Consider the following 24,673-nt stretch of genomic DNA (forward strand, 5'->3'; position numbering starts at 1 on the left):
TACGGCAAATCAACTATGCTCTAATAATACTATTATAAGAGCAAATGAGTCAAAGACTCTCTAATGACAGTAACTGGAGAATAAATGAGTCAAAGACTCTCTAATAAAAGCGACTAAAGGATAAACGAGTCAAAGACTCTCTAATAAGAGCAACTGATAACACTGAAATGAGATAACGAAGTCAAAGACTCTCTAATAATACTGCAAATGAAACAGATGAGTCAAAGACTCTCTAAAAACGGAAACACGAGTCAAAGACTCCAATGACACCAACTAAAAGATAAATGAGTCAAAGACTCTCTAAAGGAAAAGAAACACGAGTCAAAGACTCCACTAACATTAACTAAAGGATTAATGAGTAAAGACTCTCTAAAAGAGATGAAAAACACGAGTCAAAGACTCCACTAACACCAACTAAAGGATATATGAGTCAAAGACTCTCTAAAGGAAAAGAAATACGAGTCAAAGACTCCACTAACACCAACTAAAGGATAAATGAGTCAAAGACTCTCTAAAAGAGATGAAAATACGAGTCAAAGACTCCACTAACACCAACTAAAGGATATATGAGTCAAAGACTCTCTAAAGGAAAAGAAATACGAGTCAAAGACTCCACTAACACCAACTAAAGGATAAATGAGTCAAAGACTCTCTAAAAGAGATGAAAATACGAGTCAAAGACTCCACTAACACCAACTAAAGGATATATGAGTCAAAGACTCTCTAAAGGAAAAGAAACACAGTCAAAGACTCTACTAACACCAACTAAAGGCTAAATGAGTCAAAGACTCTCTAAAGGAAAAGAAACATGAGTCAAAGACTCTACTAACACCAACTAAAGGATAAATGAGTCAAAGACTCTCTAAAAGAGATGAAAACACGAGTCAAAGACTCTACTAACACCAACTAAAGGATATATGAGTCAAAGACTCTCTAAAGGAAAAGAAACACGAGTCAAAGACTCCACTAACACCAACTAAAGGATAAATGAGTCAAAGACTCTCTAAAAGAGATGAAAACACGAGTCAAATCAGATAATATAAGATTGAAAATCTGTGATCAAGATGAAATGAGATAGCATAAGATTGCTTTCAACGGATGGATCATGAATGACTAATCCTATGAGATCTTTGGAAATGAATGGGATTTACATCCTAACCCCAAAGGAAAAGTTTTTTAATCTTCGCACATTTTATCAGTGTTACCTGAAGGCATCAACCCTAACCCTAATCTAGCGGAGTGGAGAAAGGATCTCGACTCATGACTTTGTTTGTGTACCTAGGACCGATCGTAGCCATTGGAAGATGGACTACGGCCTAATCTAGACACAAATGGGTAGGATATCCTAAACTAGGCTCACACACGTGATGCACATGTGTTCGTATACTACATGCATGTGTGGGTTAATCTAGGGGTAAGGCCAAGAGTTCCCTTAGCGCGAATCCATGTTCGATATACTGTACCAGTGTCCGGCGTATCAGTACGTGAACAAGAGATCCGTTTACGTACCATAAAGGTACTAGGCTAAGGGTGGAATGCTTCTCTAGCACAGAGGCACCAGGTGATGAAATCCCAGTCAACCATGCTAGATAACACTCCGGGTTCCTAAAATAGGACGTGTGTGCATGTGAGATGCAGGGGTTTAGATGCAAGTGATGTAAGTGTGTGCAATAAGTTCGCGCAATCTATGATACCTTCAGGTTTTGTTAGATTAAGTTTGAGTAAATGTGATTTTATCAATGGATTTTATCAATTTTAATTTCGAATTTCGAATGTTGAAAATCACTTGGTAGTAATTAATTTCAAATTTTCAATGGATTGTATCAATTTTAAGCATATGAATGATTTTACAAGTGAAATTATTGCAAACGAATTCGAAATGAGTTGAAATTTCTACAGCAGCAAGATGGGAATGTATGTAGCTTAATAGATGAGTTTTGCAGATTTTTACATTAAATTCATATTTAATCTTGATTTAACAATTAAATGACCAGATTGCCAAATTAACACAGAAACTACAAGAAATAGACATATAAATTCTATGAAATTTCTACAGAAATAAGATATCAATAAAATGAGCATGCGGTGAGAATTTCATAAATTATAAAGACTATTTACTACCGATTTCGGATTTTACAATTTTCAGACCAGATTAAGAATTAACACTACATCCCATATGAAAACAGATCCAAATCACTCGAAAATTTTACAGTAACAAGAAATATGGAAGATAAGACTACTGTAAAAATTTTAAGAATTTTAAGGGTGATTTGATGTCAGTAACAAGTCTCACAAAATCTGATAATTTTCAAAGAAAGCATTAAATAATATACCAAATAAACTCCAAAAATCCTTAAAAATTCATGGTAAAATGAATCAGTACCATATTAATTTCCCACGAAATTGCATTAAATTTGGAATCTGTTTGGTATATAATTTAATTTTTCTTCGTCAAAAGATGTTTTTTTGAAGAGTTTTCTATTTTTAAAACACAATTTGCGGAAAAAATCAGAAAAATTCGGAAAAATACAGAAATATTTTGAGAAAAATGCACCTACCTGTGGTGAAGATCTTGCCGCCGCCGATCCGATCCGCCGTCTTTCGCTTTCTCTTAGAGGGAAGGATTGGGAGGTGATTGGGAGAGATAATGGAAGAAGAATATAGGGAAAGGGATTTGAGGGAGTGATTGGAAGAGATAATGGAAGAGAAAGAGATAATGGAAGGTAAATCTCCTTTTTTTCTCCTCCTTTTTTATGGATGGGAAGGAAGATATATATAGGGAGAGAAAGAGAGAGAGAGAGATGTGTTGGTGGAGAGCTCATCATGTTGTCCCTCTTAGTGGAGAATCCATCATCATTCTTCTTAGTGGAGGGCCCATCATGTTTCTTAGTGGAGAATCCATCATCATTCTTCTTAGTGGAGGGCCCATCATGTTTCTTAGTGGAGAATCCATCATCATTCTTCTTAGTGGAGGGCCCATCATGTTTCTTAGTGGAGAATCCATCATCATTCTTCTTAGTGGAGGGCCCATCATGTTTCTTAGTGGAGAATCCATCATCATTCTTCTTAGTGGAGGGCCCATCATGTTTCTTAGTGGAGAATCCATCATTATTGTTCTTAGTGGAGGGCCCATCATGTTTCTTAGTGGAGAATCCATCATTATTGTTCTTAGTGGAGGGCCCATCATGTTTCTTTAGTGGAGAATCCATCATTATTGTTCTTCATAAGAGGCCTCACAAGAGGCCCTACTGAGGCCCCACAATGTGGGCCCCACAATGTGGGCCCCACAACGCGGGCCCCACAACGTGGGCCCCACAATGTGGGCCCTCGGTTGATTCGAATTTTAAACAAATGTTCAATGCGGGCCCACCAAACGGGTCCAAATTCTCCCTCGCTTGGATTCTTATGAATAATCTCTCTCAACCTCTCACGGAAAAATGCGAAACATGGCGGAAATGATCGGATGGGGTTTCTCCCAAGCATAGCGAACTTGGGTCCGGTCAAAATGGGGTGTCTACACCTTGGTTCTGCTTTCTTAAGACCTTGTCATGGAAGCACATCATACTAGGGGCATCTTTTATGACTTGCGTCATAAAAGATATTACACATTGATAACTGGGATATCTATTCTTAGCAAATAGAAACCAGAGAAGCTTGAACATACTCTTTGAGTTGAATTCCTTGATCAAATTATTTCTTTTGGAGTCAGTTTCAGAAACTTCAATTCCCAGCGGAGTATAGAATCTACTCCTGCATCCTTCAAATCTCGTCAGAATGCTTTTCACCTGTTAAAGAAAGTCAGCACCTGAAAATCTCATCAATCTACTTGAGTTTTGCTTTCAGCAAAGATCATGCGCTCGTAGTTATTCTTGGTAAGAGATGACTGACCCAATAGTGAAATCGATTAAAGATGGTAAATTCTTCATTCCTTTTGAAGGTTTTTAATAAGGATATAAATTGATGGTTCCGTGTTCCACGGTTTGGTTTTTCTTCCATGGTTTTAGAAAGTTTTCAATAAAGGAAGAAATTACTATATTCTGTGTTACACGGTTTGGTCTTTTCTTCAATCATTTTTGAAAAGTTTTAATATGGGGAATCACCGAACCTGTGTTACACGGTTAGGTCTTTTCTTCAATCATTTTGAAAAGTTTTAATAGGGGGAATCACCGAACCTGTGTTACACGGTTTCATCTTTTCTTCGATCATTTTGAAAGGTTTTTAACAGAGGTGGAAATTATCCAAACCTGTGTTACACGGTTTTGGTCTTTTCTTCGTTCGTTTTTAAAAAAAGGAAAAATTATCAAACCTGCGTTGCGCGGTTTGGAATTTTCTTCGATCATTTTGTGGGTTGCAATAAGGAAAATATTTCCGATCCAGCGTTACGCAGATTGGTCTTTCCTTCCTTCGCCCGGGTATTTAGTACCCTGATGATTAGTAGTGCAATGTCAAGTAGTGACTTGCTAATCATCGTTCCGCAATGTGCAGCTTCCTAACAAGTTAGGAGTCATGTGTATCTGCGAAGAGGTTTGTATGGGACTGTTTAGCAGGACATACAAATTTGGGTTTATGTGGAACTGTTTAACAGAACCGCGTGACCCGGAGTGATTCGCTACCTTGAAAGAGAGGAGTCAGAGTTACTCGGATAGTTAAACAGATTTATTTTCAGCAATGATCTTTATATCTATCGCCAGGCTTGAGACTTAGTTTCGCCTCGGTATTAGATGTTTGAGTCTAGCTCAAATATTCGAGTACCCTAAAAAGTGGTCGAGTAAGTTTTAGACCAATCGATGAAATAGAAATTACCGAACTTGTGTAACACAGTTTGGTCTTTTTGAAAGATTTTAATAGAAATGTAAATTACCGAACCTGTGTTACACGGTTTGGTCTTTTTGAAAGATTTTAGCAGAAATAGAAATTACCGAACCTGTCTTACACGGTTTGGTCTTTTTGAAAGGTTTTTAATGGAAGAACTCGCTGAACCTGTGTTACGCGGTTCGTTCTTTTCTTCATTCATTTTAAAAGGGGAAAATTATCAAACCTGTGTTACACGGTTTAGAATTTTCTTCGGTCATTTTGACGGTTGCAATAAGGAAAATATTTTCGATCCAGCGTTACACAAATTGGTCTTTCCTTCCTTCCCCCGGGTATTTAGTACCCTGATGATTAGTAGTGCAATGTCAAGTAGTGACTTGCCTAATCATCGTTCCGCAATGTGCAGCTTCCTAACGAGTTAGGAGTCATGTGTATCTGCGAAAAGGTTTGTATGGGACTGTTTAGCAAGACATACGAATTTGGGTTTATGTGGAACTGTTTAACAGAACCACATGATCCGGAGTGATTCGCTACCTTGAAAGAGAGGAGTCAGAGTTACTCGGATAGCTAAACAGATTTATTTTCAGCAATGATCTGTATATCTATCGTCAGGCTTGAGACTTAGTTTCGCCTCGGTATTAGATGTTTGAGTTTGGCTCAAATATTCGAGTACCCTAATAATTGGTCAAGTTTTAGACTGATCCGCATGATATAAAAAAAAACTCTTTGAGTGTTTAGTTTTGAATTTCTTTTGGACGAATTTCAATACAGTGGTCTTTGGCTTATTTTGCAAGTTTCTAAAAAGAAAAAAAAACTCTTTGAATGTTTGGATTTGTGCTTGTCCTGAACAAGTCGCAATGTGATTTCTAAAAAAATTAAAATAAAATGAAAACTCTTTGAGTGATTGAAATGATTTGTTTGTTTGTTTGGTTGGTGCTCTTTGAGCAATTGTTATGTTTACTTTGGCTTAGCCTGATAAAAAAAAATGTGTGTTTGAGTTTTATAACTGTTCGTTCATCTTTGCTAGCTAGTTTAAATAGTTGAGTCGTGAGCGTTAGAGAGAGGCTACCTCTTTGAGATATCTTAGTTGCCGAGTTAAGAGTCGGTGAGAGGCTATCTCCCTATTATTGGTAGAGTCTTACCTTTGTGAATGCTATTCTTAGAACCAAGAAAATTCAAAACAAAATTGTTTTGCTTTCGGGTCAGTCAAAATGTGTCGTCTGTTCAGCTTTGCCATTCGCGTGACAAGCACGCTCTGCCAAAGAGGGGCATCTGTAGACACCCCATTTTGACTGGACCCAAGTTCGCTGTGTTTGTGCGAAACCCCATCCAATCACCAAATTAGGGCCCTGCAAATTTTCATCGAAATCAGAGCCAATTTGCCCGGCGAACAGACCTCTGCAATGAATGTAGTACGCTCCCAAAAGGGGGGTTATTTATCCTGCAGCGGGCCAACCCAAGCAATAATAGGACAAATTGACGGGCGCGCCAATCAATTTTGTGCGCCCATCAATTTGTTAGTGCTAATATCAGCGGCCTTCATAAGGGTATATATAAAAAGAATCAAAGGATTTTTATTCATTTTCTCGTGAAAATCGCAGAGAGGGGAGGAGAGGACTTTTTCTCATGTTCTTTTGCAAAGAAGGTTTTCGATTTTTGGGAAGAAGGTTGCAGACCACCATTTCCGTCCACCTTCACCGGAGCTTTGACCTCCAAAGTCTAACACCAACACCCTCCCCCAAGATCTTCATCTTTTTGTCCCCATCCCCATCGTCAATACCCCTTGTCATCTCCCCCATTCACTTCCAACCTCCATGGATTCTGGTGGCCTTGCCGGAATCCGGTCATTCCCCTCCGCAGAACCCTCCCATCATCATTCTCCTTCTTCTACTCCACCCCAATCGCCACCTTCTTCCACCACCTCCAATCTTCGTCTTCTCCCTAGCCATCATTCTAAACCCTCTCTGCCACAGCCATTTATCTGGGGAATCTCAGCTCCGATCGGCCACTACCACCTCCACTTCTTCTTCTTCTTCTATTTTTACTACCAAACCCCATTTAACCCTCAAACCTTTGCTATTTTGATCCCCATGGGAACCCCTCTCTCTTAATCACCAATCTCAAACCCATTCTATTTCTGATCTTTGCAAATCCACCATTTTCTTCACCATCTCCGGTCGTCTTCCCTGGCCACTACCCACCGGATTCCTCAAATCCCCTATCCCACCACCGATTTTAAGAAGAAGAGGGAGATTTGGAAGGAAAATTTTGAGAGAAAATCTCAGATCTGGATCTCAGATTTTCAGAAATAAAGGAGGATTTTTCTCGTGAAAATTAGAAAGAGGGAGAAAGAGGGATTAGGGGGTTTTCTTCTCCGACCTCGCCCCCCGGAGCTCCGGCTAGCAGAGAAATCTCAGATCTGAGAGGGAGAGAATTAGAGAGATAGCTGAAGAGAGAGAGCGAGAGATCTTGCTTTTCTTTTTCTCTCCGATTGTCTTCTCCGATCGGCCATTCCGGTCACTTCACCGGAGCTCCGGCCATTTTTTTAAAATCCGACCTCCTCTACCTCCGAATTCCATTTCAAAATTTCTTCTCCGGTCGTATTTTCACCGGATTCCGGCTGTATCTTAAATCTCCGATCTATTTTTGCAAGTTTCTTTGATCTTTAGCATCAACAATTCGGATTGTGTAGAAAAAGAAGATTAGGAGTGCTATTACTCAGATCTACGGGATAGAAGCAGATCTTGGCATAATTCCTTTGCAGAAGAAGAAAAAAAAATGCTTGGATCTTCACAGAGGTAACAGAAATTTCAGGTACAATTCGTTTTTCTTCTCGATTTGCAGATTTATGATGTATTTCATTTGTAGATCTGATTTGAGAATGATTTCTTTAGCTTCGTTTGTGATTCAGATTTCAATTTAACTCTAGCATTGGCCCTTATACTGTTGATCTTTGAATTAAATTTCCAAAGGCTTGAGTCACTGTTACAGGAAGAATCCTTTTGAGTCACTCTAGATCGCAATTCTTGGTTATGATAGTAATGGATTCAAAAGATTAAGATTTGTATCCAAGAAAGCATTTTGATGCAATTTGTCTTTTCTCATTAAAGTGTCTTGTGAGATTAGTCATGGCCCAGTCTTTATTTTGCTGTGAAGGATAGAGAAGCTGTATTGTTTTAGTTCTTTTGCCATTCAAATTGAAGGCATTCATCATCTGTTTCATGGTTATGTGTTGATCGTGGGTTCAAGTTCTGTTGCCGCAAGATGCCCGCGCATTATTACTTTGATTAGTCATGTCCTGGTGATAGTTTAAATTCAATCAATTTCTTTTTATGTTGAATGGCATGCTTGAGCCCTGGTCACATTCTGTGTCATTGGGTGTGTCATTTGAATACCAAAGGATAGGTTAAGTTAAGATGCACTTATCTACTGTCCATCAATGCATAATTACGGTCCTACAGTTTATAAGCTTTGTAATTGTAATTTGGTTAAGTTCGCCTGTTATGAGATTTTGTCTTTGAGTAGAACCCACTCCTTGCATGCTATGAGTATATGGAGTAATTGTCTATTTCTTTTGGTACCTTCAGATGTTGGTTCTCTTTTCATTGCAAAAGTGGGCGATGAAGGCGCTAGCCCAAGCCCATCCTTAGGGGACTTGCTCAGTCCAAGTAGCATACCCCTCATTTGTATATAGGAGACTTGCCCAGTCTCATCAGAACCCTTGTTTACGTCATTTGTGTCTCAGAGACAAGCCTTGTCTCATATAGAGGGTTTCCCTTTTAGAAGGCTTACCTAGCCTCATGTTAGAGTGGCCTCCTCTTTTAGAGCGAGTCTTTGACTCGGTAGTGTTATTAAAGAGTCCCTGACTCATTTGCACCCCTCTTTAGTGTTATTAGTTAGGAGTTTCTTTGATTAGAGACTAACTCAGTCTTATTAGAGCTTTGCTTGTTTGAGATCTTAGATTCGTTTTCTCTGTTCTTGGGACACCAGTTTCTTGTTGTGACTTATCTCTTTGAGGCGTCAGTTGCTTAGTCGGGGTTTCCCCTTTAGATTTAGGGCTTTGCCCTAGTTTGTGGTGTTACTTGCGTGTTCCCTTTAAGATTGGAAACATTTAAAGGTTCAGAGCATTGGAAAAGCTTTAAAATCCAAAAATATTAGAAATTCGAAATTCAAAAACATTTGAAAACTTTAAAAATATCAAAAACATTTGAAAAACATTAAAACCGTTAAATCATTTGGAGTGTTAGGTTTTAGTTAGGAGAGTTCGATTTTCGAACTACGTTGGCTTGATCCTCTCTCACGAGGTACGTAGTGCAGCTTGAGATCCATATCCCAAGTCCAGCCAAACTTTTGTAAATAGCATTTTAAATCTTTTTGAATAAGCAACCTTTAAAACCCTGTTTTCAAAAGATCTTCCTCTAGAGTTAGGAGTTTCTCTTAGATAGAGAGTTTCAGAGTTAGGAGTTTCTTTTGATAAGTTGTTTGTTTGTTTGTTTGTTGTGTGCTTGTTTTAGAGTTAGGGGTCTGTCCTAGAGTTATAGGAGCGCCTCCGTCCGGTCACTCGGCGATCCACATCGCCGAGTGATGACTAGAATATGATACGCTAGTGTACCCTTTGTTTTCCTTAGAAAACACAGCCTAGTTATACATAGGTTGTAGGAACCACCTGCATTAGCTTAGGGCTAATCTGCATTTAGTTAGGGCATATAGGGTGTCCTAAAATCCACAATTCATTAGAATTTAAATAATTGTACAAGAAACTTTAATAACTAGTCCGGTCTTTTAGATCGAGTCTAGGATAGAGGTCTAGGTGTCTTAGGCATCCTAGTTTAGAATAGGCGCGAAGAACTACGTTGCCTTGATTCTCGTGGAGGCGGGGATACGTAGGTTTCTTTGGATGAATACCAGACCATCCGAAGACTCGGGCTAATCATTTAGAATCTTATGATTTATTGTGTTATTATTATATGTTTTGATGTGTTTTCTTATTTTCTCGTACTGATCCTATACCTTTAGCTATAGCTTGCATGTGTTTGCATATCAGAACTTAGACACCCATTAGGCATGTCACTCATAACCTAGCTATGCTTAGGTGACACATCTTTCATTTTATTTTATGTGTGTTTATTATTTGTATTCTCAGGAAATGCATGCTTAGGTAGACGACTCCTGAGGATTGTTCCCATTTCACATGATTTTTACCCAAACTTCTTTGAAGTTAAATGAAAATGGCATAAGAGACCAAGTGCTTGCACTCGGACGAATTGGGGGTGCTCTCAGACCTTCTCCATTCGTAACCAGGCACGAACCCATATATATTTCTGGTTATCCATTGCACAGAGGATTTGATTTTAGGGTTCCATGGCATATCCATGGATGGCGACTCTGAGTTTATTTCAGGTATGTCTCGGTTTCGAGCCTTTGCTCGGGATCGAGACATATCTCTTTCTTTTTATATCGCCACTCGTGCTATGCTATGAGGGTGGCATCCGTTTCGAGAGTTCCTTGGCAGAGCTCTCCTTCACGCGTGGATGATCCAGAGAGGGTGTTAGGGATCTGTTCCCTCTTACCGTCCTCGGATCGAGGTCCACACAACGGATTGGCGCTGAAAGTTCAAGGGCAACGGGCCTTCCTTAATGATGATAATGATTGGAGAGATCGACCCTGGAGTTAGAATCTCAGAAGGGGCAATCCTAGAATATCCTATTAACTTGGCTCAACTGACCCATGGAATTGGTGGGATTTTCTCTGGCATGGTGATATCTCCTGAATTTCAAACTCTGACATCTTTCATTTTTCCTATGCAATCAATCTACTTCCTAGCCCCAAGGTGGTACAGGTAAAGGTGGTAAGATATATGAAGGGTTGAATGGGTGAAATGGTTCCCATGGTGGGTGTAGGAGGTGCAACACGGTTAGGTGTAGGGTTCTTGGAAGCACTTGAGTTCAAGAATAATGAGGGGATCCCTATCTATCAGGTCATGGATATCATCATCATCTCTCTCATTTCTTTCAAGACGAGATTTTCAGTGTACTCAGCCATCTGGGCAATGTGAGAGGAAATAGGTACAACAGACTAGCTAGACCAAGCGAGTTCAGAGATGAAAGCTCTTTTGGGGTTGATGGTAGACGAGTGACTAAGACTCTTGTCATGGACACCATAAACACTAGGCTCAATGAGAATTAATCGCATGACAATGTAATGTGCAAGTTGAAACAAAAGGTAGCACAAACCCATCATTCCCTTGGATAAAATCCGACAGCATAACAGCTGTACATGAAGATGTGGTACGGCAAGTACATGGTTTGTCAACAAGCCTAAAAGGATGATGACCACACTCAAGGTATTTAGAGAAAATTTGGCAGCATAACGGCTATACTAGGAGATGTGGTAAGGTAAGTACATGATTTGTCAACGAACCCAAAAGGATAATGATTACGCTCAAGGGTTCTGAAAAAAATCGACAGCATGACAGTTATACTAGGAGGGTCTCAGCAACTAAACATGAAGAGTATGCCGTCATGGTCAAGATAAAGCAGGGCTCTCAGCAAGAACACACACTCCGGTAATGATAATGGCAAGATAGACTCATAATCGACATGCGGAGTACATCTGATCAGGATCAATCAAATGATCAAGCTCGTGAGAGATAGATCATGGCTAAAAGAGCCAAGCATCTGATGATAATCCACAGAATTGATAGAGATGAATAATTGATTAGATTATGAAGGAAAACTTAACTAGGAAGTAAACCCTAATCTAATAACAAATATGTATACATATAAATATATATATATATATATATATACATACACAGATATACATAGATCCTAACCAGGGGCACCATCCGTAGTCTAACCTAGCGGAGTCAAGGAAGTCTCGACTCAAGACAGACCGATGAGTGTACTAGGACCGTACTGTAGCCATATAAAATGAGCTAGGCTAGTCTACAAAGGGGACAAGGCTCCTGACTCTAAGCTTTACATGTGTAAGAAACACATGTTCGACCCTATATGAATGCAATATAGATGTATATAAACACAGGTACTTCCTAGTTGAGTTTCACTAAGTCAGTAAGTATATACATAATATATAAAACAAAGTAGGGCTCCGGACTCAATCTATCGGGTACTATGCGTATGAACCATACTTAATATGTATAACACAAGTACGCCCCATGTTATACATAGTATACTTCATTGCTCATCGGCTGCTGTAGACAAAAGTACGCCCAATGTCTACGGCTGCAGCACCGGCGCATAGCTTGAAAATAGATCCAGCAATTCCTTCAGGGTAAAGGCCTCCCAGTCTGGTATGCACTGTATCTATTTTCGTAGAGCCAATAACAAAAACAATGAAAGAAATAAAGAATATGACAATGTATGATGTCCAGTGTGTGAATCCCTCATTTTATTTACGCATCTCCTTGGTGCCCCTGGATTTCTAACGATAAAGTTTCCATTTAACTTAGTTTTGACCCAAATTTCTTCAAAATTAATTACAATGGCATTTTTACAGAGTTAGGCAATGTTTCAAAAATTCCCCAGCAGAGTCGCCATCCTGTGGACCCCGATCCGAGAGAAGGCGGGGGGACGTGCCCCAGACGAGTCTCAGGATCATCCACATGAAGGAGAGCTCCGCCAAGGAACTCTCGAAAGAGTGCCCCTCACAGCATGAGTGGCGATGTAAAGTGAGATACCTCTCGATTAGTTCGGCGTACCTTAAACAAAGAAAGAGTCGCCATCCAAGGAAGTAGGCCCTGGATCCCATGAAGAATTAGAGTCAAGGTAGTTCGGCGACCTATGCTAAACTACAATACCTAACCATCTAGGACCGCTATCCTAGACTCGATCAACTAGACCTGACTAGTTTTTAAAGCTTCTTGCACCATTACTTAAGTTCAAGTGAATGGTAATTTTTAGGACTCCCTATATGCCCTAACTAATGCAAGCGGACCCTACACCCTATGTGTGACTAGGCTGTGCGTCCTAAGGAAAACCATGGGCTATCTAAGCGCGTTCTAGTCTAGCCATCGGATCGACTAAGTGTCTAGCCGACCACGACTCGAGGCCTCCTAACTCTGAGGACACTCACACGACAAGACTCAGCATATCAACACAAACAGGACAGACTCCTAACTCTAAGACACCCCAAACGCCTAGGACTGACTCCTAACTCTATGGGAAGATCTTTTGAAAATTGCTGATAAGGTTATTTTGAAGAATTTTTGTAGTTTTGGAAGGTTTGAAAGGTTTTGAAGCTTGTGGAAGTTTTTGAAGTTGAGAAAGTTGTGAAAGTTGTGAAAGTTGTGACTGAACTCAGGATGCCAGCTGCACGCCTGAGCTGCCTACGTACCCCTCAGCTAGGGATCAAGCCATCCGTAGTTCAGACCAGATTTCCTAACCACTCCTAATGACTCTTGATTTTTGAGATTTTTTGGTTTTTCAGATGTTTTTTAATGCTTTTGACTCGAGAGGATAAAATCTTATCATCATAAGGGTAGGACAGACTCCTGATATCCCGCAAAGGTTGGACAACATCCTATGCTTTGCGGGGGAATTGAACAGAATCACGACTCTGCAAGGGTTGGACAGCATCCTATACCTTGCAAGAGCGGATAAGAATCACATGACTTGATGAGAGGATTGACAGAATCCTAACCCCTATGATGATAGGACAGACTCCTGAAAGATTGACCCCTATGCTGAAGACTGACTCATATACGAAAGGACTGACTCCTAAACTCTCTATGACAGACTCTAAAGAGGAAGAAATCCCTTAATCTGATGAAACTCTAAGGCAGGAAGGGAAGGGGTTGGCTCAAGAAACATTCCGTCATAGCCTGCGCCCGAAAAAGACAAATTCCTAGAGGCAAAGAGTTCTAAAACCCCGAAAAAGACTGATTCATGTTGCCACTGTACAAGGAATTTTCTCTTTTGCAATAAAAAAAAAAAACATAACAATTCAATTGAGACCTTTGTTAATGTGCGATCTGAACCACGAACAGAACCTGTTTGGGCTTAATCAAAATATTCAACTGAATCGCGAAGACTATTAAAATGCTGAAATTCATTAGATAGGAAACATGAAGATAAAGGTTGATCATCAGGAATGCAGAGAAAAGGAATGCCCTGAGATGAGCCATTTGATATATTTCCAACTAAAAATAAAGAAAATCACCATCTGAAGATGACTACCATAAGCTCAAGCTTACGAATCAAGGTGCATTGGATCATAAAGCACTGAGAATAGATGTGACAAAAAGAAAACCTGAGAACTGAATTTCGAGAAATAAGCCAAAAGAATTTTCAGAGATCATAAGACCAAAATGCCTAAGAGGATGAGAAATTACCCGAGTTGGGCTAGTTACACTTTAATTTTCCATTGCCGGTGCCGCACAAAGTTGCCGATCCGGAGACGATCCCCGCGCCGCGAGGACGCAATGCATGCAGAGAACCTCTCTTGGGTTGAATGCAATAACAGCGATGGCGATGATGAAAGATCCGAGATCAGAGGAGAGGAAACGGTCGGATTCCGGCAAAATTGCCGGAATCGATGAAGGTAATCTCAGTAGTTGCTGGGTTGGATCGGAGATGGGGTGGGAAGATGGTCGGAGTTGGGGTGAAAAACGAAATGAAGAGGGTTTGGATGGTTTTAATGTGGGTTTTGCAGAGAATAGGGGATAGGTTTGGATTTTGGAAGTTGCAGAGATGGTGGAGATCGGTGAGGTGGGTTTTGACCGGATGGGTGAAGGGAACAAAGGGGGGAAGATGATGGTGGCGGCGGCTGGTGGTGGTTGGCCGAAGGAGATGAAATTGAAAGGGATCGAGCTTGGGCTGGCCGGAGATGGATGGATGGCCGGCGGGAGAAGGAGGTGGGTGGAAGAAAAATGAGGAGGGTTCGGGCAGAGATGAAGGGGGTATGGATGGGAGATGGGTTTGAGATAATGGGTTTTGGGGAGATGAAGTGGGTTAGCTGGGTCAGATTCCATGGGGGTTTGAAATGGGTTTGAATGGGATAGCAGCAGAGGAGGAAGAAGATGGCCGGCCGGCCGGCGGGAATGAGGTTGGAGGATGAAGATGGTGGCGGTGGTGGGGTAGTCTTGGCCGGAATCCGGCAAGCTTGCCGGAGAAGATGAAGACAGAGGAGGTTGATGAAGGTGGGGTTTTGGTTTTGCAGAAATGGGTTTTGAGGTTGAAGAGGGAGATGAACAGAGGAGGTGGTGGTGGGTGGATTGACCGGAGTTGGGAGAGGCGGCCGGAGGTTTTTTTTTTTTAAAGAAAAGGGGTTGCTGGCCGGATGTGGGTTTGGTGGTTGGGTTGCTGGTAAGGGATGGAGATGGTGGTTGAAGAGGAGAGATGAGGGAGGAGATGGAGGCGGCTCGGCCGGAGGTTGGAGGGTGGCCGGAGGATGAGCTCTCTCTCTCTCTCTCTCTGCTTCCTTTTCTCCGACAAAGATAAAGAAGACCCCTCCCCTAGAACCCTAGCTCTAGAGGATATAAAAAGGGAAATGGTAAACTTTTTCTCCCCCCCATCTTTACTTGGACAGCCCCTCCTAATGCATTTTGAGTACTCCTTTTATACTACCAGGGGGGGCCTCATGTAGAAAATAGGGCGAAAGATTCTCCTCTCTCTAAGTGATCCTCACCCTCTGATTTGATCCAAGGGTCACTAAGGATTGCTTACACCTTAAGCAATATTAGAATTCCAAAATTACCCCTCTAAAGGTGGCAAATCACCATTTTACCAAACAAAATATCTTGCCTTTTATAAAAAAAAGGAGGGCGATATCTACACAACCAAGCTTTGATAATTCACCCTATCACAACCCAACTTTGATTATTGCACACACTTCGCCTGTCTTATTCTACATTTCTCGCCCGATTACCATGAAATTTTGCAGGGCTATCCTTGAGAACACTAACAATCTCCTGAGGAATTTGTACCCGGGAATACGCACAATAAGATGCTCAAAACTCAAGCCTTCTTCTCATTTTGGGCCCAGTCCTTCAGGAATTTTTGAGATTAATTTCGGGATATTTTGGGACTCGAAATTTGGGAATTTTATTTGATTTTTGGAGTTCTTATTCAATTTTGGGGACTTTAGGGTCCGGTCAAAATGGGGTGTCTACATCTGGTCGGATTATTTTGAGTCCTCTCCGATGAACTAGACACTGAGCTACTGGAAGACTCCCTTGAACCGGACCCCGAACCGGACTTAGAGCTAGAGCTACTACAGGTCATGAACGTAGAAAAAGAAACTAATAAAAGGCGCACTCAAGAAGATTACCGGTCAGAACTGAAATCTCCCGATTTAGAACTGAAAGCTCCCAAATCCGCAGCCCTTCACAACCACGAACTACGCGAGCCGAACTGGCTTAAGCCGAACTGGCAGAGCAAAAAGCAAAAGGAAAGTAAAAAGTAAAGGTAAGAAATGAAGGGTGAAAACCCTCCTTTTATAAACTTTGGTGATGGGGGTCTACATTTAATGAAGGGCACGCGCGTCGAGGGCGCCTGCGTGGTGCCACGTGTCTTTCATTAATGAGGGCACGAACTTCGAGGCAAGGTCACGAGACGTACGTGCGTATCTCCAAGAGACTAAGGGCTTCCATGAAATGCCCGCATGAAGGATAGCTCTCAAAAGCGATTGAGTACATCACAAAAATGAGTCTGGCCCATGCCGGACAGGATATGGCGCATCCACTACGCGACAAAAATGAGTCCGGCCCAAGCCAGACAGGATATGGCGCGTCCGCTACCCGACAAAAATGAGTCCGGCCCAAGCCGGACAGGATATAATGCGTCCGCTACGAGACAAAAATGAGTCCGGCCCAAGCCGGACAGGATATAACGCGTCCGCTACGCGACAAAAATGAGTCCGGCCCAAGCTGGACAGGATATGACGCGTCCGCTACACGAAAAAAAATGAATCCGGCCCAAGCCGGACTGACAAATTTCCGAACTGATTCCCAGGCCGGACTGACAAATTTCGGGACTGATTCCCAGGCCGGACTGACAAATTTCCGAACTGATTCCCAGGCCGGACTGACAAATTTTCAGACTGATTCCCAGGCCAGACTGACAAATTTCCGGACTGATTTTCAGGCCGGACAAACGGCTTCGCCGAACAGACTCCTCCCGATCAGGAATGTGACTCACCACACTTCCCCAAATCATTACAATGACTTGGAGAACTGGGGGCAACTGATGGGGTATAAAAACAGCCACCTGTAACAGGTTGACACCTGTCCAGGGGTATTATTGTAATTACCTCAGAGTAGGTGAACTCAAACCTATGGCAGGTCGACACCTGTCCTGGAGTAGGTGAACTCAAACCTATGGCAGGTCGACACCTGTCCTGGAGTAGGTGAACTCAAACCTATAGCAGGCCGCCACTTGTCCAGGCGTGGGTAATCCCACGTCACTAATTTTTCCTATAAAAGGGGATTCAATGTTCAAACCAATGGGTAATGTAATACCCTCTTCTCTCCCACTCTTAATATTCGCTCTGCACTCTTGCACATACTGACTTGAGTGTCAAAGGGCCTGTCCGGAGTAACACCCCGGGTTGGTCTTCTGACCTCGTTTGCTCCTTGCGCAGGACTCAGCTCCTTAGCTCCTTCACATCAGCTCCTCGGGTCCTCCAGCTCAGCTCTGATGTCACTGCAGTACCTGTTACCGATTTTCGGTCCAACAATATGGAAGTGGTGATGGTGGAAGTGTGCTTACGATCTCCGATTTAGGTGCAGTTGACAAAAAATCTTCATCTTTATTTTTCTCGAACAGCTTACGTGCGAGCCCCGGTGTTGCCCATGTGATGAGTAAAGGCATCAACAGGAACACAGCCAACTGAATCCCTTTCCTCATCTTGCCTGAATTCTATTCCTCTCCGCCATGGTTGTGGAATGACTTGGTTGATTGAAAAGTACAGGGAGGGTGTTGATTTATAGAGTTTGGAATGGCGTGAAGATGGTAGAGATCTTAAAACGGATTTCCATGATATTAATTTTGGACTTAAAAAGGTTTACGTTTAGGTTATAATGTTCTTCTAATTTTGAGAAACAATTAATTATTTCACCTTAAAGTAAGAGGATTCCACATTACAAGCGAAACATCATTTAAGACCTACTTAAACATCGTTTAGTAAATGTTCACCATATGTCATTTAGACATTGACGGATGGTGATCGAGTCCATGAATACTGTTGGCTATTAAAATTTTGTTTTATTTCCTTGGGCCCCACCTCATTGGATGATTTGAAACCTTTCATAAAGCATTATGATACATAAGTTCTTTAAGATGTCTTCAAGCTATTGATTTTTACATGACTCAAATCTTTCGAGTGAGAACTCCATTTGGTGCAGACCTCGAACGATTGATAAGGTAATGGTTTCAAGATGAATGTTCACCCCCTCTGTAAGATCAGGACCAATTAATCAATGAAGAAGCTAGGATCATCTTTAAAGAGGTGGGGCAAGCGGAATTGGGATGGAATCATGCTCACTGGCCGAACCAATGCTTCACGTGGGGCCCAAAAAAAGGCTTGTTAGTAAAGAGCCTAATAATGATCATCTTTTATCCACTTTTTTAGGGAGATGATAAATCCGCACCCCATGTAGGATTATTCGCACCCTTGTAACGTGAATTGACGTCAAAAATGTGTTAAAGTCTATTAGTCGAAGAGATCGTCATCTGCGATCTCCCAAGCCTAATTTTGATTCTGAAGCTGCATCTAAGTCATGTTGGAAAGTAGCCATGCAGGAAGAACTCAAAGCTCTCAGAAAAAATCAGTCATTAGGCACTGCCCAATCCTGCATCCGAAAGGGAAAAGGTTCAATTCCAGACCACTAAGCACTAAGATGAAAGATGGCGCTTCCACTAGTCGAACATCAAGCAAACCGCGCTCGTTTCGATTAACTCATTGGGTCAAGCAAGCAAGGAGGCCGACCTACGTTCAGTGATCATCACGCAACATCGTCAATGCAGTGAGGACCTTCCGTTTTTACGTCAATTCAGGTTAAAGGTGCGCAAATAAGTTTATAGAGAGTGCGAATTTATCATCTCCCTATTCTTATTTTAAATTGTTGTTTTGAGTGGGCCCCATTAGATGTGTTGTTACTAAAATTGTTTTATCGGTGTGATTTTGGTCTTGGGTAATTGTAGATCTGTTTGTCAATTATCCGTAAAAAAATTTTTTTTCATATAACTCAGCTTTAGTTTTACAGAAAGGATCCTATGGCCCAACAAATTTAAAATCTTGTTATTATCTGTGTTGTGAAAATTAATATGATGATTAACCAAAGTAAAGGCAAAATATGGTGGCCCTCATTTGAAATCAATTTCAGTATTTTTGCTCTTAGTTTGATGTTCGATCATCCGACCATTGGGTGAGGATGATCATTGGTATGAAACGCCGATCAATGGCAGTGTCTGTTGATCGGTCACTTTTGAAAATATCTCTAGACCTTGTTCTTATCGATTTTCATTGATTTTTCTCCCTGATTTCACATCTAAACAAGGCTCTGATACCACAATGGTGTTTGTTCTTCCATATTTGATTTTTGAATGAATTACGATTTCAATGATCGATAATTGAGAAATCCTGTTCGGAATTTTACTTTAATTGGGTTTTGGCACTTACTAGATACCATTGCCAACTGTTTGCTGATTTTGGCTCTTCCCAGAAAATGGTGAGGAAATGGATTCAATAGTCAGAAGAGCAAGAAACTTTTTTTTAAAGGTATAAAAGCAAGATGATTCCCTCCTCACTTTAACATATTGGGCAATGATTTGCCATTAATTCACGTATTGTTCTCTACTCAAATATCAATATTTCAAAGATTCAACTTCATCTTTGTGCATTTACACAACTGCTATGTTAATTTTGTTATAGCACTCCATATATCATCTTTTGCTCTTCCATCAATTTCGAAAAAAAATACTTCTATTTACTAGAAATCACTAAACGGAACAAAAAATGTCTAATATGTATAGCCATGGTGCAGGATCGACTGCTTTAACACTTGTGGCCTTGTAGATGTGCCGAGAGTATAGAAGGCTAGGTTGAGCGACCACTATACCTGTAATGGGGAGCGGCCGTGACGCTAAGTTTTTGCATGGGCTCCCTTCACTTAAGCATTCCCATTGAACAAAAATCGATTAAATTTTTAATTTTTATTTTATGCAATGGCTACTGTAACTAGAATGACACCGCTTTTGTTTATTCAGTCTGGAGTCTTCCACAAAAAATTATATGGTGCAGCGCTCTTCGGGGATACAAGGCAGAGACCCCTCACACATCCACTTTAACATATACATCGTATGGCAATGCTACCAATTACAAATACAAACCGTTAGATTGCTGTATATTACTGTTACATCATGATATACAATAATACCATAACCCAATATAAGAAAACTAACCTCGCTAATCAATTTCAGAGGAGAGCAATGCCATAAACTGTTGATCAATTCTGATCTTCCTTTCAGCAGTTTGAGTAATATGCGGCAAGTCCCTGCAGCTCTGGACCTTCCCGGGGTTATTCTCGAAGCTTCAGCGAGCAAACAGAGAATAAAATAAATAAGACGAAACCCAGTGTAATTCCTATTTGGAATTGTAACAGCATTTAACCTCTAGTTTTTTTTTTAAGAAAAAAGTACAAAATGAAGACAGAAGTGTCATGTTCTGAAATATCATCACCTATCATACTTAAGCAATCGATGCACTTCACTAATTTAATTACGAATGTTTAGCCAGTACATAAATCTAAATTGACATGTTATGGAAAGAATAGGCAGAATGAAGATAAAATAGGGAAAACTTATGTACTCCATCCGTCTTCTAGGCCAATCAGATTAAGATCACAAGCTAAACATTCAACGGGTCTTTGGATATCAATATGGCTTTTAGGATGAAATGAATACTAACAGAAAAAACGGCAACAACAAATTCAACTTGTGATATGTTGAAGCCTTCTATCACAATTTATTTCTTAACACCTGACCTTTTTCTCAATTGGGCAAAACCCAAGATATAGGAAACAAATAATTTATGGGAAATTCACATAAGCGGATACGGTGAAAACTTGGTATTATTTAGGAAGATATCAATTACTCTATTTGCTGGAAATCCTGACCTTTTATTTGAAGGTGTAACTAAGCATAAGTTCAAGACATTTGGGATGCTTGGCATTGAACCTTTGACCATAATTGATAGATTCAGCAAGTTCATTTTTTCTTAACCTATTCCATTATTTTTAAAATTTTCTAATTTATTGTTTCTTTACGAAGTGCTTGTAGGAAGAGGGCGAGCCTTGGCGCAACGGTAAGGTTCCTCCATTGTGACCTGGTGGTCACGGGTTCAAGTCACGAAAACAGCATCTCGGCAAAGCGGGAGCCTCGTGCACTAGGCCGCCCTTTTTTTTAATGAACTGCTTGTAGGACGACAGGGATGGAAGAGTACCAGGGATTGCCACTCCCTGCAAGTGAGCCAGACTGTATTGCATGGATTGTGCAGTGACCCCCCCCCCTCCGCCCCAAAATCCGTGCTGACAGGTTTCGACAGGGGAATCGCATATAACACATCTAGATTCTTGTTGTAGCCATGTTAGGCATGAATCCTCTTTTTTTTGTCAAATCCAACACATCGTTGTCTCTTTAAAAAATAAGAATCATGTATATTTTTCTTTTAAACAAATTTGTCTTAATAATTTTTTTTCCGAAAACACAACTTGTCCTCTTAATAAAAACCCTAGTGACACGACCATTTACCCTCGATCATCGATCGCCTTCCTCCTTTTCCTTCACTTTCTCTTGATAGAAACCTTAACTTCTCAACCCTCCACCCTCAAATTCCTTTTTTGAAAGGTAACAATTATACTGATTATTTTTTTTAATGGCAACAATTGTATTGATAAATTGTAATCGAATCACATTATGATGACAAGATGTTCCACCATTGTAACGGCAAATACAGTTACCCTAGCAATCATATTCTTCACCACCCACAATTGGCCAAGATGTTGGATCCCAACCCTGATGGACGTCTAGAAACTAGGTTCTTAACCCTTCACCTGCCCCTTCATTCCTCCTCTTCTCCATTAATCGGACCGCCTGGAAAATGACCATCTCCTCTCTTTGTGCACCTTTTATTGCTAGTTTATTTGTTTCTTTGTTGGCGGAACAACGCTTATGCTGATATTTTGGGGAAATGGATGTAACTATATCCTAATTTCCCTGTTGATATCCGCTAACTCCCATGGACCTACTGACTTGTTGGTAGCATTTGAATCCCCTTCCATGATTAGATTCCACTTCCATGATTTGCGGCTCCTCTCTAAGCAGCAGCATCCAGCACCACCTCACCCAGTTTCTTCAAGACAATGTAGATGTCTTTGCATGGGCTCCCGTTGACATGCCCGGCATAGACCCGGAGGTCAGCACGCACAGACTCGGTGTTGACCCAACCTGCAGGCCGGTGAAACAGAAAAGAAGGCATTTCGTCTTTGAAAGGCGACAGGCGATAAAAGAAGAAGTGGAGAGGCTCTTAAGGGCTGACTTCATTCGAGAAATCCAACACCCAGACTGGTTGGCAAACGTGGTCCTGGTAAAGAAGACTAATGGAAAATGGAGGACCTGTGTTGATTTCACTGATCTGAACAAGGCCTGTCCCAAGGACAACTATCCGCTCCAAAAAATTGATCAGCTCATTGACGCCACCACAGGTCACGAATTACTAAGCTTCATGGACGCTTTCTCCGGATACAACCAGATCCGAATGTATGAGTCAGATATACCGAAGACTTCCTTTGTGACAGATCAAGGGACCTACTGTTACCGTGTCATGCCCTTCGGTCTAAAAAATGCCGGAGCCACGTATCAGAGGCTCGTGAACAAGCTCTTCCGAAATCAGATCGGCCGCAACATGGAAGTTTATGTCGACGACATGCTAGTTAAAAGCAGGAGCTCACAAAATCATGTGTCCGACTTGGGAGAAACATTCCAAGTCCTAAGAAGGCACAACATGAAGCTCAACCCCACCAAGTGCACTTTCGGCGTCAACTCGGGAAAGTTCTTGGGATTTATGGTAAGCCGAAGAGGGATAGAGGCCAATCCAGAAAAGATTAAGGCCGTGGTGGAGCTCACTCCACCAAAAACCATCAGAGAAGTACAACGGCTCACAAGAATGGTGGCCGCTCTGGGGCGCTTCATTTCAAAATCTGCAGAGAGGTGCCTGCCCTTCTTCAACACTGTCAAAGGACTCAAGACTGTGCCGTGGACAAAGGACTGCCAGACCGCATTCGAGGAGTTGAAGCAGTACTTGTCCTCTCCGCCACTGTTGGCAAAGCCGGAACCAGGTGAGGAGCTACTCCTGTATCTATCCGTGAGCCCCACAGCTCTAGCAGCAGTCCTAGTTCATGAAGAGCACCGCCAGCAAAAGCCTGTCTACTATGTCAGCAAAGTTCTCTAAGAAGCCAAAATCAGGTACCAGCGGGTCAAGAAATTGGCTTACGCGCTGGTGATGGCAGCTAGGAAGTTGAGGCCGTATTTTTAAGCCCACACAATAAAGGTCCTGCGATAAAGGGTCAAGTCCTGGCAGACTTTGTGGCTGAATGCACCATCCCCCAGCCGAGCACCGAACCTGGAATTGTTCAAACCCCGACTGTGGAGATAGAAACCACGACTGAGGAGCAAACAGGAGATGAGACTGAAACGGAAATCATCCCTGCATCAGCGAATCAGGATCCATCAACCGTCGAACCAATCTGGGAAGTGCACGTCGACGGATCTTCGAATAAGGGTGGCTGTGGAGCCGGTTTGATTCTCACCGGACCTGACAACTTCACTGTAGATTACGCCCTAAGGTTTGGATTCCGTGCGTCAAACAATGAGGCAGAGTATGAAGCCCTCCTCGCCGGAATGAATCTTGCAGCCCAGACCAGCGCCCAGAGGCTTAAAGCATACTGTGACTCCCAGCTGGTTGCAAACCAGATTCAAGGGGTCTATGAGGCCTGCGACGAGCGTATGGTCAAGTACCTCTCCTAGGTCTGCCAGCTAGCCAGCAAGTTCAAAAGTTTCGAGGTCATTAGAATCCCCAGAGCAGAAAATACAAAAGCAGATGTGCTGTCTAAGCTGGCCGCATCCGGATACACCACTCTCGGGAGCATATGCATGGAGTTTCTACAGAAGTCCAGTATCGAAGGTAAGGCCGCCGGAATAATGCAGGTAGAGCACAAATCCTGCTGGATGAATGAAATCATTGAGTATCTACGTAGCGGGAAGCTCCCCGAGGCGAAGAAGGACGCCCGCAAAGTGACACAAAGAGCAGCTCGGTTTTCCCTTGATGGTGAGAACCTGTACAAAAGGTCATATACCCTCCCGTACCTAAAGTGTCTCCGGCCAAGTAACGCCGCATACGCCCTACAGGAGACGCACGAAGGGATTTGTGGAGAACATCTGGGGGGCAAGGCCCTAGCAATCAAAGTGCTGCTGAGAGGCCTGTACTCGCCTACCTTAAGACAAGACGCACTGAATCTGGTTAGAAGGTGCGAGAGATGCCAAAAATTCTCTCCCACCATCCACCAGCCTGCTGTATCCATGGCCCTGTGGGACCCGATCCCGCGAGAGGGGGGTGGTGGCGCGAGAGCCGCCACGCACTATCTCTTGGTCTCTCGTACCCACGCGATTGGCGTGTGCCTTTTATTATTAATTTTAATTCATCTTTTATGTGAACTTGGGATCACTAAGGCAATCCGAATTCCACACAAAAGAGACTGACAGAGTCGCCACCTAGATGTGGGATCTAGGACCCATAATTAACCAGAAATCTAGACTCGCTATCTGGTTACAAGAATGGAAGGTAT

The 24,673-nt window shown here is 41.8% G+C and overlaps 1 protein-coding gene across 1 annotated transcript; it reads left to right on the top strand.

Moving 5' to 3' along the window:
* The first annotated feature begins 22,995 nt into the window (after nucleotides 1-22,995).
* On the top strand, nucleotides 22,996-23,855 carry LOC143889128 (uncharacterized). Its single transcript, XM_077393369.1, has 2 exons — nucleotides 22,996-23,262; nucleotides 23,394-23,855. Exons 1-2 carry the CDS (start codon nucleotides 22,996-22,998, stop codon nucleotides 23,853-23,855), a joined length of 729 nt encoding a protein of 242 aa, XP_077249484.1.
* Nucleotides 23,856-24,673: the final 818 nt, after the last annotated feature.

Source organism: Tasmannia lanceolata, unplaced genomic scaffold (assembly GCF_043159265.1).
Source record: "Tasmannia lanceolata isolate RefF3 unplaced genomic scaffold, GAP_Taslan_0.1 ptg000002l, whole genome shotgun sequence".
In the NCBI taxonomy this organism is placed as follows: domain Eukaryota; kingdom Viridiplantae; phylum Streptophyta; class Magnoliopsida; order Canellales; family Winteraceae; genus Tasmannia; species Tasmannia lanceolata.